Raw genomic sequence first — 17,552 nt, forward strand, 5'->3', positions numbered from 1 at the left:
GAAATTTACAGCTGCATGAGTTTGGTAATTTATGGTATTTACACTGGAGGGGACATGGCTCCAGTAATAACTGTAATTAATGAAATTACAAATCTACTCTCCTGCGCATAGAGGAGTGTGAAGCAGCAGCTGACTTGCCAAATAAGCAGCTTTTCATGGGGTCCTACAGCTCCCTTCCCTGCCTTCTTCCCCGCTCCCTCCTCCCCAGCAGAATGTACATACTGTTCAAAAATGCAGTGTATATATGCTTTGGTTTTGCTTCCAAGGTGATTCAGGACAAATGGTCATAAAAAATGTATAAGGGGCACAGACTGTGCACACGGAGGTGTTGAAACCCCATGCTGGAGCGGAAAAGGTTGACAGCACCTTTTCTCTGGGGTGCTCTCTCTTTTGCAGGGGAGGGGGAATATGTAGAGATTTGTGCATCTAAAGTAATGAAGCCCTTTTCCAAACGATTCTGCCACTTACAGGAACCCAGAATACAGGGAATTGGGATTGGTTGCCCCACAGTAGATGTTGGGGTCTAATGGAAAATGTTCCCTACCTTCTAGACTGTGATCTAGTTGAGTGCTCCAGGGGCAGATCCCAGATCTAGACCTGGAGCTGAACTTCCCTGCACTCCGCTGCTCAGGACTGCTCTCTCCATAGGGAAGGCGCCCTCGTCGCCCAGGGCCTGCACCAGGGCTCTGCGGTGAGACTCGGCCGCACCCAGCAGCACCCGGGCGCTAGCGCCTTTCCATCTCCGTTAGCTTTGGGCAATCAGTCAGCTCCCTGATGAGCGAGTACAGAATAACCAGTCAGTTCTGCTCTGTTAAACGCTGTACAAACGGGCCATGATTATTTGTCTGTGTTGAAATCCTGATTTGTCTGCTACTGCTGAAACCAAACTCACCTGTTTCCTTTTTTTTTTCTCTTTTCTTTCCAGTTTGACAAGTACGCTCCCAAATTAGACAACCCTTACTTTCGACATTCCAACGTGAGTGCTTACCTTTCTAGGTGGTGTCTTTGTTAATGGGTCTGCTTGCACTTCTTTTGCTTGTTTTGAATTGATTGGTAGCGGTTTGATTCATTCATTCCTAAAGCTCTTTTTCCGTCTTGATATCTAAATTTTTTTTTAAGGTACAAAATTTTCTTTGGGTTTTTTTTTTTTTTTTTTTTTTTTTTTAAGCTTTGTCTACTGCATTTTTGCTGCTGTGGCTCTATATTGCTGTGCCTGGGATGGCAGGGAATGCGCAGAAATTGCTAAATCAGTGGTCATTGCAGTATCTTTGCAGCTGGTGCTTCTCACGGTGCAGCAGCCCCAAGTGCATGGCTCTTTCACAAGATTTTGCTCAGGTCACAGGAGTAAGTCAGACTGGTGGTTTCTTCCTGGTGCTCTCCACTGCTCCAAAGCACAAACCCTACATGGTTTGGGACTTGTAAAACTGCTGTATGTGCTCAGGAGAGGCCTAAGCAAAACTTAATCCGACCTCCACAACTACAAGGTGGTGTGCATGTTGCCTGTGGTTAGTGTGCAATGCAGCATCTTGTGGTTCTTTTTTGCTTTGAAAATTAAAGCAGGTCACATTTCAAAACAGCATCAATTTGTTTGCCACTGCAGAAAAATGCAAAGTTAACCAAAAGCGAGCATAAAACTCAAATTATTCCGATTCCTCTAAAAATGGTGAATGCTCTGTGCTTCCTGCAATAGTCCACAAATTTTAAAGGCACACTTGTTCAGCACTGTCTAGAAAATTCATCAGATGAGCGCATTTTCCAAGTTTTGGCTTTGCTCTTAAAAATTTTGAAAGCAAATTTAGTGTGTATTTTCACTGTGGCACTGGTTCAACACAGTACTATTTTTGTATGTGCCAGGCTTGGCACCTACCTCCATTCTTGTTCAAGTTGTCCTGTGACATAAGCATCTCTTTTTCTTTTGTAGTTCTTTCCAACCTATCCTCCAGCAATGCCTGGAATGCCACCCATGCTTCCACATTCAGGTCCCTTTGGGTCACTTCAGGGAGCATTTCAACCGAAGGTACAAACTTCTTCTTATGAAGGCTTTGTTCTTTTGCTGGGAGAGAAACTGTGTTCAGAGTCCTGTCTCCGGTGATTTGGTAGCACATGATTTAACTAGCAGAAGTGCAGCACAGGGTTGGAAGCGATCACCCCGCAGATCTGTGAGCATCCTCTGCACAAAGCAGCCAACGCTTTAGCAGAAATTTTTTCTTGGCACTACAGATCATTCCTTGGAAAAGGATATAGTGGTTTACTTGGGAGGTCAACTGAAACTGGAGGAGAAGCACACAGTCAAATGCGTTATTTGATTGAAATATTTACAGCTAGTAATAGACCGATGAGTCTCAAATCATTTTATAAATCTAACGGTCTGAGATTGCAAAAGATAAACTGTGTTTATTCCCAGAAAAAAAAATAAGAAATTGACTGTACAAGTGCGGGAACAATAGGGAGAGACTGCTGTAAATGGGTAGAGCAATTTGAAGGAGCTGAATTTTTATTCCCAGCTCCGGCACTGTCTGACCTTGGGCAAGTCGCTTAAATCTTCTGTTCCTCAGCTTCCTCATCTATAAAGTTATCTTGCAGTGGGTTTTATAAGGGTTGATTAATGCCTGCAAGCTTCTTTGAGATAGCGTGTTTGAAAGGTGCACTGCAACTGTAACATATCATTACAACTAGCGCTGATTGGCATTTGGAAATGTTGCCATGATAACCACCATTTTTGACGAACTCTGTGGTGTGCACTGCTTTTTTTTCCCCTCCCAGACTTGTTATTTTATTAACTATTTTTAAAGGTGCAGGAACTGTTAAATCGCCCAAACAAGAAAGAAGCATTTTATCTATACAGCATTTGTTTGAAAGTGGAGGGTTTACTCCGTTTGTAAGGTGACATGTAAGGTGTTTAGCTTCCTTACGTACTGTGATTTGAGAGATTTCTTATCTTGAACCACGTTTCCATAGAGCTCTGCTGCTGTGTAAGAAGTCTTGAAGGACCAGGGCTGTAGCCAGCCCGTTTTTGTTTGCATTTGGAAGGTCATTTCCGTAACCATACCAAGCAGGGCTGTGGGGTGTGCTTCCCTCAGCTGTCCCGCTGACGTCAGTGGAAGTCAGTCATTAGCAACTGCTGCAAATAAGGCCTCTTACAACCTTCCCACTTAATTTTTTTAATGGAAGCTGGAGTATTTCCTCAGTGTCCATCAAATCCCTTAAATTACTTTATTTTCTGGATACATTGCAAATAGCAATGTCTCCAACATGGCTTTTTTCAACAGTTCTCTATGTAGTGGCTGAGGCATATAAGAGGAGCAGTTGCATCTAAGCAGAAGGAGCAAAAGGGACAGAACATACCTATCCCTTGGTGGAGTCTGTCCGCCAGTGTTAGTTGTTGCTGTCCTCGCAAGGGATGCCAGGGGGTCCCTACAGACCCCAAGTTGTCAGGCTATGAACTTGACTTTCCAAGAAAAGAAGATGCACGAATAAGGTGGAATTGGCAAAATTTTGCTAATGTGAAGATAGGGCTCAGTTTTGCCACAAGGCTACTGTTAATGAGGAGCTTCTGGTACACCGATACCACGCTCTTCGGTTTCCATCTTCATTACAGAGCTCTATAGATACCGTCTCACTGTAAAATACTATTAGACCAAAGAGAAGCAGTTACAAAGGGAGAAAGAAAAAGTGAGCGCAGACCCTTTACATTTTTAAACAGGTCTTAATGCTGTATTATAACTAGCTTTTAATTCATTTTAATGGCAGATACATAGACCATTTGCTAGCTTGAGTTTAAGCAGCACAAGGTCACACTGGTGCCGTGGTTAATCACTAACATCACTTGATCTCTGGACGGTGCTGTATTTACATGCAATCTTAACATCTGAAAAAAAAGAGGGATAGGTTGAAAAATGGATCTGCTGCTTTGGCACATTATTTTCCGGTTTCCTAGAGGAGACAGAGCTGAACTGCTGGGCATAGCCACTCTAGTCGTCGTTACTGCATCATTTTTCCATGCTCTCTCCCTCCCAAGCTGTTTGACTAAAGCCTTCATAATCACTGCAGACCTGATGATTTGGTTTTGGCACGCTGAATCCTGCACTTCTTGCTTTCCAAAGCAGAGGTCTTGGGTTTGTTTTTCCCCTTCCCGTGTCGGTTGCCTACAGCTGTGCGTGTAAATCCACTGCACATAAATCCAGGCTGACGGTAAACTTCTCAGTGAGTTTCCCAAAGGCCATTTCTCACAAGCTAAGAACTTGAAAAGGTCAGAAGTATTCAGTTTACTTTGCTGGAGGAAGCATTTACATCTTTCTCCAGGGGACAAAGGGACGGGATGACACCATGCTATTAACATGTTGTGATCTTAAAGCTCTTGCCTGTATGATAGCTGTAACTTATTTGCCACCTTATATATACCTCAGCTGTCAGACAGGCCCTGAGAGCACAGATCTGCCTGGGGAGCTCTTTGACTTACCTACAGACACACGAGAGTTCTCTTTTTAATGGGTCTGGAACTTATGTAGCCTTAGACAAATTAAAACCTCTCTTTCCTCCCACACCCATGATTTTACTCATTCCTCGTACGGTTTGACTGTTTGAAATCTACTGCAATTTGACCTAAAATGCGAGTGAAATAATCTCTTGGGGAATGAGGTTTAACCCCTTTGCGCTCAGCTGTGCGGAGGCACCAGGTGCAGTTGCTCTGGGAGTGGGAGATGGATGAATGCCGGAGTGAGAAGATGAACGAGTTCTTGGGGATCGGCTAGGACAGGGCAACAGGTGGGATCCGGAGGAGGAGGAGGAGGAACAGGGATCCATTCAATGCTGTGTTTAATTCTTGCTGGAAAAATGATGGGACAAACAATGCAAAGCTATAAAAGACCCACAAGCACCTTCTAAGGTTTCTCATTTTGCCTCGTCAAAGCAAATAGATGGGCTGTTGCCATTTTGGCCATTGTGTTATCTAGCCCCAGGCGGAGAGGGCCCATGGTCCAATAGGTGGAATATGGGACTAGGATGCTTGAGTTGTTCTGTTCCTGACTGCTGTACTGGTTGCTGCCTGAAACGTGGAGGGAGTCAGTCCACTTCTCTCCTCTCTCCTACTGCCTGCCTGTTTTGTCGAAAGAATAAGCTTGGGGGGCAGGGACTGTCTCTTCCCATCCACTTGCATACTGCATAACACAATGGGGTTGTGATTTCACTGGGGCTTAGGGTGCTGCTGTAATACTGTTACCGCTGCTAAATAATAATAGATGACATGGTGGTTAAATGCTGTTGGCTGTCAGTAAGAGATAACATTTAGCGCTAATGTAGCAATACGCGTGTTCAAAGCACAGTACAAACATGGACTAATTAATGCCGTTAACATCAGATAGAGATGTTAAATGTACCACTGGTATGATACAGTATTATTCATGCTCTATTCTTGTCTTTCAGACTTCAAACCCTATTGATGTAGCAGGTAGACCAGGCACAGTCCACCATACACTGCTGCAGAAGACTCCAGGGGTAGGCAACAATATATAACCTTCCTTTGAGCTCTGGATTTACAGTAAACACAGTGATTGCTCATAAAAAAAAAAAAAAAAAGAGAGCAGCTGGTGAGCAAATTGGCCTTCTAGACTTGGAACGTGCAGTCAGGACAGAAGTTTCTTTTTCTGGTGAGAAAACAGTAGCCTCCACCAGTCGTGAATACAAAGGGATGTATTGACTTCTTTAAACAAAGTCAGAGGGAAATGGGGCAGGAAACCCCTTCAAGGTCTTTCCCCTAAGCATTGCTTGGAGAGTAGTTTTATGTGTTCCATTTCGGAACGATCATAAGGTTCAGAAAAGCACTGAACTGTTCAGTTGCTGGCATGAAGCTGCTTTGTTTATCATAAAATTCTGCTGAGTTTGGTGCAAGGAATGAAAGAGAAGTTTTAAGCCTTCTTTAAGCCTTTTAGGTTTCCCATGTCACAGGGGACTTCTCTGGAACATTGCTTTCTAAATGCTTTTACTTGTTCAGAGGAAGGAAGTTCCCCACCTTTCTGTATATTGGCTAGTTTTGGAAAGACTGATTGTTTTATTTCTGCTTTTTCCATAGGTGTCAGACCCTTATAGGCCTCCAGTAAGAGTAAGTAAGGTTTGTGGGGGATTTTATATTCATATATATACACACACACACGCTTCAAGTATTGTGCATGTCTTTTTGAAATTTAACATGTCCAGTAGAAAATTTCACGCTTATCCTTTATTTAAAGCAAAATGTCATAGTTAGCTCTTAGCCGCTTCTGATTAATAACGTTTAGGTTGAATCCCAACCTTATTTTGCATCCATTTATGTGCATTAATGGTTCACAGTATGAAATAAGGGTCACAGAAATAAATGACTGTGAGCATGGGCAGACATTCACCAGTGATCAGATTCGTGGTGGCTTAGGTCAATGTGTTTTATTTGTGCTTCTGATGTTCCAGAAAAACACCCTACAGTGAGTACCGCAGCTCAGCTGAAAAACAGTAACTTGTTCAGCTGTGGCACTACTCATCCCTGGTGATCGTTTGTCCGTCCCCTTTTCCTCCCCAAATGCAAGTAGCCATAATAACCACGCATGACTTAGCCTGCAGTGCAGCAGGGATGAATGAACAGGGCTCTTTTCAGAAACAGAACTGTTAACTATTTCTCCTAAGCATGGCACGCTGTTCTTTGCCACCGTTTATTTCGGTTTATGAAGGGGGGAGTGCAAGTAGGAAAGAACAAGGCAGGGATCTTAGGTCTCCATGAGATGAGGAAGATATCCCACATCCCACATTCTTCCTGTTTGTTTCCTTAATTTAAACATCATCTGCTGCAGTGCAGAAAAAGATGTTGATCACCTATTGTGCCGTTTTAGTAATCAGCCTTTCTCATTGCTTAGCTGCCTGTTTGACAGTAAGGGAAATGAAACGTTCTATCTGATGTAGATTGCTAACGTATAAATTAATCTAAATTCTTGTGCTTTCCATTGCAGAAACCCGGGAAGTGGTGTGCGGTTCATGTACAGATCGCCTGGCAGATCTACCATCACCAGCAAAAGATAAAGGTAATTCAGACAGGTTCTGGAACAAAGCCAAGTCTTTGGCTTGCAGATTATATTTTAGTGAGCAATGAACAGGAAGCAGTTACTGCTGGTGATTCTCAAGCTTTCCTGTATTGATTAACTAACACTTTCAATCCTTTAACATTTATTGTAGCAACCGTAAAGTTTATCTGAGGGCAAAGGAGTTGGGTTGAAGGGTAGCAAAATGAGCAGGAGATACCAAGTGCACAGCCAGAAAGAGGAGAAGAAAGGGAGGGGGAGTGTAATTTTGCCCCAAATCCGTCTTTCTTTTACAAAGCATACGTGTTTAATGTCATTCCCCTTCTGTACAAGTACCTGCTGTGGAATATAGAGTATTGTCCGATTAATGAAATGACCGATACGGTAGAGAACGTATTACGAAACATAGAGCAGGCAAGTAGATTGATCGTTGCCATGTTAGAGGTTGTTGGGCTTTCTGCGCTGCCATGATGATGGGCAGAGGAAGGGGGTTTATAACTCACGAGATAACAAGATGTAGGTACGCTGGGGTGCTGTCACAGGCTCAGAGCTCCTTTCGGCAAGCAGAATAGCTGATAACAGGACTTCTGTAGCATTTTTTTTTCATAGCTCCTGCTGTAGTTTTTTTGTCCCATTAATGAAGACTATTCAGTGCTTAAGTAGGTGCAGTGTAACTACTGCCTCTACAAAAGGTGTATGTCCATTTTTTTTATAAGCAAATATATAATCTTTAAGCTATTGAGAGACTTAGGTGCAGTTCTGACCATGCTCACTTCTATAGGGGAAGGGTAAAAATGGCCTCTGGAGGAGCCTCATAGTCTTCTTTGTCCTTCGCCCCTTGTCTGCATACTGAGCTATACTAGGAAGGGCATAGTCGAGGAACATCTCTCTCTTTTCAAGCTGGAGAAGCAAAACAGACAAGTCCTTCACCCGGCTCTCAAGACTTCTGTCGGCAGCTTTCTGCCTGCAGAATATTTTTTGTCAGGCGGAGAGCTCCGACTGATCCTGGGGTGCAGCGTGCTCAGTGTATCATGTTGCATGTTCCACTGTGTGTGCTGAGGGGCTGAGAACTCCCTTCAGACCTTATTCATGTGGATGAGGCCAGCAGCTGAGAGGCTGTGGAGCAAAATGGCCTTACAGAGGCAGTCAGAGCATGGCTGCGGTACGTGACCAGAGACACTGCTGTCACTCTCACTAACTCTCCCTGGCAGGGCTAAGCAGGAACAAGCCTGAACTCCCTCTCTTTTTCTCCCGTAAAAAAGCAAGTGTATAATGAGATTGTTTTTATATCATTTGACAGCAAATGCAGCTGGATCCCCACAAGCTAGAGATAGGTGGTAAACTTGACCTGTTCAGCAGACCTCCTGCCCCTGGAGTCTTTCCAGGCTTCCATTATCCACAGGATCTTGCCAGGCCTCTGTTTTCTACCACAGGTAAGGGCAAATCATCATTTGTTGGAAGAAAAAAACCAAAAAAACAAAAAACCAAACAGTCAGTATATGTAATGTGTGTCTCTACAGCAAAAATTGAAGCAGGCAAGATTGGCTCAGAGGGGTGTGGAGGCGCTGGTGGCTTTTGTAACTGGGGCTCTGGGAGCCGCTGGGCTGGGCTCTGCCGCTGCCTCCAGCGCAGGATCCTCTGCACGGCGCTGAGCTGCAGCAGTTGGCTCCTACATTTGCATCTGTGCAGCTGGTTCTTATGTGCCTGATTAATAGGCTATGGAGTGATTTTTAAAAGCGATTTTGACAAAACACTTGAAAATGTTTCCATTGCACAGGATTGGAAGTGGCTCCGGTCTCTTTCTTGCTTTTATATTTGCCATGTTGTTCTTCTCAGCTCCTCCACTCACCAAATTTCTGTTTGTTTTCTGAAAACAAGGGGGTTTTGTAAAAGGAAAACTTCAATAACAGCATTGAAAATATCACAGAAGGAGTATTTGTGAAGTGTTTGGGTTTTAAATACAAAATCCCCCTATGTGTTACAAAGTCCAGCAATCTCTAAGGCTTAAAATGGCATATTGAATTTAAAAAAACCAAGGACTTAAATACAGGCTACATTGATCGATTGCTTTCTAATCTGTTGGAGAAGTAATTATAATTAATGCAATTACCAAAGTGCAGTAGGCGTCACTGTGCTGTTCTCGATGGCTCTGACCATGGGAGACTGCAACTCTGACATTCTGGTTTTGGAGGTCACTGTGAATTCATGTGGATGTCCGTCTATCAAATGTTGGTTTTGTTCTGTTTCCAGGCTTAACTTTCCCCCTAGACTTTTTCAGATTTTTCTTTCTATGTTTGAGATGCTAAAGTCAGCTTTCTGAATGAGTTGTATCGATTGATGAGATGTAACTTAGCTCTTGATGTATGTAATTAAATGGCAAATAATGTAATTTTCTTTTCTAACTTTACTCTGGTTTTATGATGCAATATTGCACTCTCATTCCAACTCAGTGGAGACCTTGTTATATTCAGCCTTGGTTCAACCCTGTTGAAGTGGATGAGGTTAGAAATGTTCTGAATTCTGTCCCCAACTTGACAGAGAAGCAACAGATGAGGATCAAGCTGAAACCTCTGTGAGAACTGAGTTTCACATGCAGATGGCGGATAGGCTTCAGGAACTCCACCAGTGGTTCAGTCTGTCTTTCTGCCCTTATCTGCAGATGGAAATTCTTAAACCTCAAATGCACGTTTCTACCACATATAATCAGTGCTGATACTAGCTGTACATTGTAGGATGCTACCCTCTATTTTGGTCTCTGTAAAGGTACTTTGATAGTACGGGGCCAAGGTATTTATGGCATCTGCTTGGATGCATAAGCACAGCTTATTTACAAACCTCTGACTGTTTTCCTACGGCAGCTGTTTCCTTATCACCGTCCTCACTCTGTCCCATGTTGTCATTACAAGAATCTTGTTTCATGTATGGTTTTGCTACTGAAGGGCCGAGTTTACCTGAATGGGCAGAAAAGCACCAGTCCAGTTGGTATCTTGAGCTTTTTCTCTTAACGATGCAAGCGTGGCTTGCTTTTCCATTCATAAAAGCAGGAGGGGAAATAGTATGGAATAGAAACCTTAAAGAAGGCAAATTAATAGAAAACTTTCACTAGAGATAAACAACCTTACAGCAACTTGTCTGTGAGTATATTAATCACAAGAGCCATCACACGGTAAATCTAGGTAAAGAGTGCTATCAAAGTGAACAAACATTGCAGCAGTAATATATAGATGAATAAATCTTTTACTCTGCAATATCCGAGGCATTCTTTTCACCTTATCGAACAAGCGTGCAGTTGACGTGAATCATTGGTTCTGCTGCATTGCCTAGTTACTGTGGGAGACATAAGTTATCTTAGGGCCACCTGTCTTCAGGACGGATGTTCGGCTGCCTGGCAGACACTATATTTAATAACTACCTGACAGCCCGCAATGCCGCTCCTGGCTTTCTCGGGAGGATTTTTTATTATCAGCTCGTGTAGTTGAGTTTGTAAGCCGTCTCCTTTGAAGAAATGTCCCATCCATTATACACCTTCTGAAATCTTAAAGGATTAGAAAGATGACAGTCTCCATCCGTCTTGAAGCACTGGAGCAGTCAGAATGTTTATAGATAACTCCAGGTCTCGTTGCCGTGGTCTCTCTTAAGTTTCCTCAACTCATTTTCTGGCTGCTTAGGTTTGTGGTGCCCAAGCTGGTGAGGGACATGCAGCTCCGTCTCCCTCTCTGGTTTTATAGTCTGCTCATGTTCTGGACACATGAGTGTGTTTTACAATGACCGTCTGTTAAGGGACTCTGTCACCAAGGAAGATGGGGTCAGGGACTGACCAGCTCCTCCATAAAATGCTGTTTGGTCTTTGTTTAAGGATGCAGCTTCTCCTGTGTATATTAATTTCTTCTCTCCAGTTCCCCCAGCTTTTGCTCTGACCTTCCATAGCGTTAGCAGCACTGATGAGACATGGTGGAAACGTGCATTTGATGTGGCTTGGAGATGAGGGGCAGGAAATTGCCAGAGCAGCCCTGCTGCTGGTGGGAATAATTCGTACGGGCCACAGAGGAGGTGGAAGTCTTTGTGGTGAAGGTGACAGGGGAGCTGGAGTGCCAGGTGGGAGGAGAAGAATCATAATCCTCTTTTCTATGATAGAAAGTTATCACTTGAGAAAGCAGTGACTGGGTAAGCGAGCTGTTAGTGAGTAGCCCATGTTCATGCCCAGTACGGCTGCTGACGTTCACTGGAGTTGACCTTTTACTCTTCCCAGTATTTAGGGATGTTAACTTTTTACCAACAAAGTATACGAGACAAGAGGACTGAAAAGCTTTATTTAGGTGTCGGTCTATTTTGCGCATGACTTAACATGTCCTCAGGAAAGTGCTGCTTCTGTCATTGTGTGGAATTACTAGTTTCTAACAAAATGAGACAGTTAACGTGCAGGTATGGCAGGCCTTGCTTTCTGCAAGGGAGGCAGAAGTTGTCTTTGCATCCAGGCAGAGTCTGAAAGTTATGATCATTGCTAATTCTGCTTTGTCTGCTGTAGTGGAAGTACTGGCAGGGAGGAGGCACCGAAAGGACGTTCACAGTCGAAACAGTTGGAGAGGGCTGGTCTTGTCACTGTAATACTGGAGCCACAGAAACGTTTTGTGACACACATCTGAAACATAAATATTCAAAAATTGATTTCAGGTACATCCTGAAAATCATCTGTACTGATCTTAGGGGGCAAAAGCCAGGCCCATGAGATTGCCCAAACATACTGTCATTTGCAGGATACGCAGGAGTTAATCTTCCTCCAAAAACCATGTATCCCAGTGGCAGGTAACATCAGTGCTTTCCACACTGCGGCTGCAAGCCCGTTCAGGTTCACATGTGTCTGCCTGCAAAGGAGGCAAATCTCTCATTTTCTGCTCTGAAATGAGAGCAGAATTTTCTGCATGAGCCTGGTCCACCTTGAAATACAGGGCAGACTGGCTTGTTTCAGCCCATCCTTGCCCCTTGCCTCAACCTAAGGTAATCCAGCATGCTCCGCAGTGTTCCTTTCCCACAAGGTAGCCTGGCACAGTGGCAATGAGCAGTGTCTAGGGAAGGGAAGAAAATACCACGAGGGGAGCCTGTGGATGCAGAGACAGATGTGAGAGCGTAGATGGAGCTCTCACGGGAGCGGCGTGATTGATGTTCCCTGCGCGCTTGTCATTAACTGGTGTTTCATATAGACTCTAATCAGTCACTTCCGAGCACCTTCTGTCTGGGCCCATAACCTGGGCTGACCCTTTTTAATGTAAACACAGAGGAATGACTGAAAATGCCAGACAAAGAGGTTCACTTCTCACTGCCTCATTACTGCAGGTGAGCGGGCAGTGTTGGGTGCAAGGTCTCCTCCTGCCTCCTGGTGCCCACAGACTCCAGTAAAGGGCACCTGGAGAAATCCAGCCTGTAGCTCACTCGGCTGCTGTTTGGGGTCTTCCCCCGCCTTTGCTGTGTTTAAATCTGGCCTGTGCCTTCACATCTGGTTCTTGACTGTGATGGCCAGGACCTCTGTTTATGCAAGCAGTCACTTGCCACTGAACTAAAAAGGGACCTTGTTCTCACAGGTGCGACACATCCAGCCACCACCCCTTTTGGTCCTTCACCTCATCACAGCAGTTTCCTGCCTACTAACCACTTGGCAGGTAAGTGTAAGTAAACCCTGCCTTCACCTTTATACCTCTGACCCATTCCTGGCTCTCCTGTGTGGTCCTGCCTGGGGGCACTGTAGCACTAGGGGAGGGAGAAGCTAAGTGGGAAGCCCTCCCACCTGCCCCAGCCTCTGCTCTCCTCCAAAGGAGAGGGGCAGGATTAGCAGACTCCTGCCAGAGAAGAGGGCATTGCAGAGCAGGCAAGTCTGTCACCACTGGCACACTGCACAGGAGCTGAAATGTGACCTGTAGAGCCCTTCTGTGCTGCTGTGCCCAAGAAAATGGGGGAAATTTATGCAAAGGTACCTCAGACAAGCCACAGCTTAAAATGGGCTCCTCCTGTAACGTTTCCCACCTATGAAAGTTCTTGGCTAGGTTCTTGAATAAAGTTCAGTGAGCAGTTCCTGGCAAATAGCTGTTCTGCGCATTTTGCCAGCCTTTCAGTTTCCTAATTGGCAGTAAGTAGAGCCTGATTTTCTCAAATTTCCTCATTTTAGAAGCTCACAAGCAGCTCATTGCCAATTAAAGTTCAAGCTCTGTTGATTAATGTTTTTGTAACACTCATCCAATCAGTAAATGTGGCATGCCGCATGACCTAGTAGACTTTTTTTTCTGTTGCAAATACCCAGATTTACATCAATTCCTGAACATTCTGTCAAAATTAACTGTATCTCTACAGAGTCACTCAACTACTTAACATCAAAGGGGAAGGGCAAGAACAGCTATTTAAAAATCAGTAAATAAGCAAATAGCTGTTTGCTTTAAGATCCAAGCTATTTGTACTGTTTGCCTTGATACTTTAAATACAAGGATATCCGTGGGGAAGTGGAGAGCAGCACACCTCTTATGACATGGCAAGTGAAAGACTTTAAAGGGACAGTCAAAAAGCCAGTGGGCAGAAGGAGGAGTTGTTTAGAGATGACCAGTAGGAAAGAAAACGAGTACACTGGTACGATATAACCCATAGCCATCTCTGGAGAGCGGAAACCCGAGTCAGGCTATCTGCTCAGGGAGGAACCTCTTTTGATGATGGGTGCCTTTAATGAAAAAAAAGAAAAAAAGGCAGGACTTTTTATAAAAACAAGTGACAGTAGCCAAATGATCAGATAACTTGACTGGGAAGGGCAAGATTCATCTTTTGCCTCAAAGGCTACAAGCCCCCATCCCCTTGTCATAGTAGCTCCTAAGACTACGCTACCATTTCCACCACCGCTGGGATCAAGGAAGCTATTATGGGAGAGGATTTGGGCACAAACAGGCCAAAGTTAGTTGCTGTAAGGATGGATGTCCATAGCAGTTAGCTTAGGACTGTCTCTCTGTGCTGTTACAAAGAGGGTAGAAAGTTGTGTATGGAAGCAAGAGTGAAGCGATGCATCCCCTCGGTCTGCTGACCGAGGAGCCTGCTGAGGTTCTTTTTCAAGGCAATTTCAATGCTTCTATTATTAGTACTGGTAAGGAAGGAGAGTTATAGCTCAGCAGCAGCCACCCTAATTTCAGCTATTAGACCTTAATTTCTACCTCCCCTCTGACTGGCATACAAAAGTTTATTACAGCACCTGTTTGCAGAGTGAGCACTGAATCCCTTCTCCATTTTAACATGATGGGAATTTTCTGTGCAAAGAACCTTGCAATGAGAAGGATCAGCTTAAAGTCTGGCCTAATCCTACTTGGATTCAGACCGTTAAGAAGGGGAGGGGTGCGTTTCATTCTCCAACATTCTTGGCTAAATGCCTGCTAAATCCCTGTTTGCCTTTCCAGATCCATTTAGCAGGTCAAGCACCTTCAGCGGCCTTGGGAACTTAGGCAGCAATGCCTTTGGAGGATTAGGCAGTCATGCTCTGAGTAAGTACTGGCTGGGTTACTGCAGACAAACATCCCTTCCAGAAAAGCCACATGCTAATATTTACAGCAGCTGGTGGTAGTTTTTAAAGAAGTTTAATTCCTAACCTCCATTCTCCTATCTGAAAACACTGCACCTAAGATTTCCAGGTCTCTGCGGTGGGAGCTTTTCTGCATGTCACAGGCATCACTAGCTGTGCTCTGTGTCTCCTCACTGCTGAAGGTTGGTACCTTGTGTGCTCCTAGAGGTGCTAGAGCTGCAAGACCCCACTGAGCTCTGGGTCCCTATGGGCATCTAAAGTAACACCCTTCAACGGCGAAGACGTGCAGTGGGACAGCTATTGATAATTCTCCTAATTCAGCGTGTAGACTCCCTCTGTAACCATTGTCTGAAGTTTAAATTACCTGTATAAAATTATTTTACTTCGAAAACATGTTACCTGTAGGCAAGACATGCTTGAGAGCCACACATAAGAGAGCATGCTTTTGCATCTCGTGGTGCAACAGGAATCAGTTGAAGATTGATGGAGGAAAATCAAGTGACTGTTCTAAAAAGCCTACAGCCAAGTTCTGTTTTTATACACACACATACATACCACCAAATAGTCTGGTTTCTTTAACAAAAAAGCCCCTGAATCCTCAGCTGCAGGCAGCTGATTGCTTGTAACTACCCACAAATTAAAGTTTTTGCCAGGGAGGGGAGCTGAGGAAGAATATTGCTTTTATGCTGGAACCCTTGCCGGGGTGGGGGGGGAAGAGGAGCTGGGCCTTTTCCATCATCTCTAGCTGTATAGTTAAAGCTTCCTCTGCTGATAGCCTTAAAAGAGCTGGTGGATCTTTCCCCCAGTGTTGGAGGTATCTGTGTCCACCTGCTAGTAGCCCCCCCTCGCTGTTAGCTCCGTATTAAAAAGTCTTGGAAGGGCAGTTCTGGTTGTGATTAGCATTGTGCAAAAAACGTGTATGTGATGATTTGGTTTGAATTATTTGTAACTCTTCCTCCCCCTGCCATTATTCTAGCTCACAACAACATTTTTACTCACAAAGATGGCCCAAACCTGCAGAATTTCAATAATCCCCATGAGCCATGGAACAGACTCCATCGGACCCCACCGTCCTTCCCAACACCTCCACAGTGGCCCAAGCCCACCGATTCCGAGCGAAGCTCTTCAGTGACAAACCATGACAGAGACAGAGAGCGGGAGCGAGAGCCCGAGAAGAGGGACCTTTCTCTGAGTAAAGACGACAGAGACAAAGAGAGGTAAGCAGCGCACAATTTTGAGCACTTCCTTCTGGGCCTCTTTTTCCTTTATATTTTTTCTAATTTTTCCAATCTTAAAACAATCTTTAGCGCAAAACGTTGCTTGTCTTTGAAGCAGCTGTTAGGCCTCTCCCTCAGATAAGCACAAGTATTAGCAACACAAAAAACCCCTCTTTGCCTTTTAGGATTTGTCCTCTGTGGAAATATGGTAAGTCAGTCTCCGCTAGTAGGTCAATGAAAAGCACCAGGCTGAGGAAATGAGCATGTCGCTGTGTTTTCAGGGTATACTCGGCTGTTTTCAATGCAACTGCTTTAGGATTGCTGTGTATTCTGAAATCATGAAGGTAGCATTGTGATGAGTCCTTTGGAAACAGTCATAGTTCTCATTAATGTACAGATATGCTGATGAATTCAAATGTTACCTGGACATTAACGAGATAAAAATGCAAATGTCTGTATCTGGAGCAGTGTGCATGAATCCATTAGCAAAACTGATTTTAAAAAATGGCATTCTAGACAAACCCTTATTAATGATGACAAAACCGTATCACCTGGGCCATAGACACTTCATTAGCTTCCAGTCAGATGATTTTGAAGCTGTAAAGCCCGTTATATTTCAGAGCCTGGTTGTCTCCAACAGGCTACTTCTTTGTAGGCAATAACAGCCTGCAAGCCTTAGATGTGTGCATTTGACTAGTGCTAGGGGGTTCATAGTTTGCCTGGAGTGCTTTTAATGAGCTCTTCAGACAGGGTCTGTGAACAAGATTGTATGGAAGCAGTAGGCTGAAAATCACCTTGCTTTAACTGTTAAGTTGTCTGACACCCTTGCATGGAGAGTCGATCAGGTGGAAGCTCCCTTCTTGCCTTTAGCGTAATTCATTTGCAAACCAAGGTTACTTTACTCTCAAGAGTGTTCATACAAGGGTTAACAGCTCTATTACATTTCTATTAATTCAGCTTAAGCTGTCCCCAGCATCCCTGTTTGGACATGGGTTTAATAAACCACATCCTTGACCAGCAATTGGGACTACCACAGAGGAAGAAAGCTGGGTTAGCAAATGTAATCATAAGGGATAAACACTTAGAGAACTCCCCAAAACACCTCCAGTTTTCAGCACTGGGGTCTTACAGTTCTCAAAAGCAAACCCAGCATAAAACTTAGTGAGCCTCTCAACTGCATAATGCAGTTCTCTCAATCACACCATCATACTTTGCATTTAAAGTGTCTCTCATTCAGAGCAAAGTGCTTTTAAAAGGTGAGCATTATTTATTCCCCTCTTAAAGAGGTGGGAGTAACGGTGACTAATTGACTTGCTCAGAGATAGAGGTGCCGTTAGAAATATAAACCCCGTTCTCATGCCGCTCTTTCTAAGCCATGGACATTGTCATCAAACCCCTTGTTCCTCATAGCAGGGCCTCTTGAAACAGGGGTCGATCGCTCGGTTCCATGGCCTATTTGGGCAGTTTTTCCTTAAGCACCTAGCTTACCTGCCAAAACTGCCAACCACAAAATCTCTCCTGCAGCTCCGTAAGAAAGTAAGCATCATGTTATGACTGCTTCCAGTCGACGAGGCTTTCTCGTGGAGGAGCTACATACATTTCTGTAGGCTTCTGTTTTGTGCGCCTGGATCCATGTTTTAGAAAAGGAGCCTGAGTTAAGAGTGTTACAGCCAAGAAGATCATTGTCTGGCAGCCAGATGTGTGTATAAACACACAATAAGTATCTTTTTAAAAAAATAAGCTGTCTAGAATTCT

The 17,552-nt window shown here is 44.1% G+C and overlaps 1 protein-coding gene across 1 annotated transcript in view; it reads left to right on the forward strand.

The window, feature by feature from the left end:
- Window positions 1-17,552, forward strand: part of FBRSL1 (fibrosin like 1) — a 403,985-nt gene that overhangs the window by 384,532 nt on the left and 1,901 nt on the right. Inside the window, exons 10-18 of the mRNA XM_035895374.1 lie at window positions 926-976; window positions 1,922-2,017; window positions 5,422-5,493; window positions 6,068-6,106; window positions 6,972-7,043; window positions 8,341-8,473; window positions 12,617-12,694; window positions 14,459-14,542; window positions 15,557-15,797. Of these exons, the coding sequence (XP_035751267.1) occupies window positions 926-976; window positions 1,922-2,017; window positions 5,422-5,493; window positions 6,068-6,106; window positions 6,972-7,043; window positions 8,341-8,473; window positions 12,617-12,694; window positions 14,459-14,542; window positions 15,557-15,797 (866 nt within the window). The remainder of the gene's footprint in view (window positions 1-925; window positions 977-1,921; window positions 2,018-5,421; window positions 5,494-6,067; window positions 6,107-6,971; window positions 7,044-8,340; window positions 8,474-12,616; window positions 12,695-14,458; window positions 14,543-15,556; window positions 15,798-17,552) is intronic.

The sequence above is a fragment of the Egretta garzetta genome, unplaced genomic scaffold, assembly GCF_000687185.1.
Source record: "Egretta garzetta isolate BGI_Z169 unplaced genomic scaffold, ASM68718v1 scaffold25, whole genome shotgun sequence".
Lineage (NCBI taxonomy): Eukaryota > Metazoa > Chordata > Aves > Pelecaniformes > Ardeidae > Egretta > Egretta garzetta.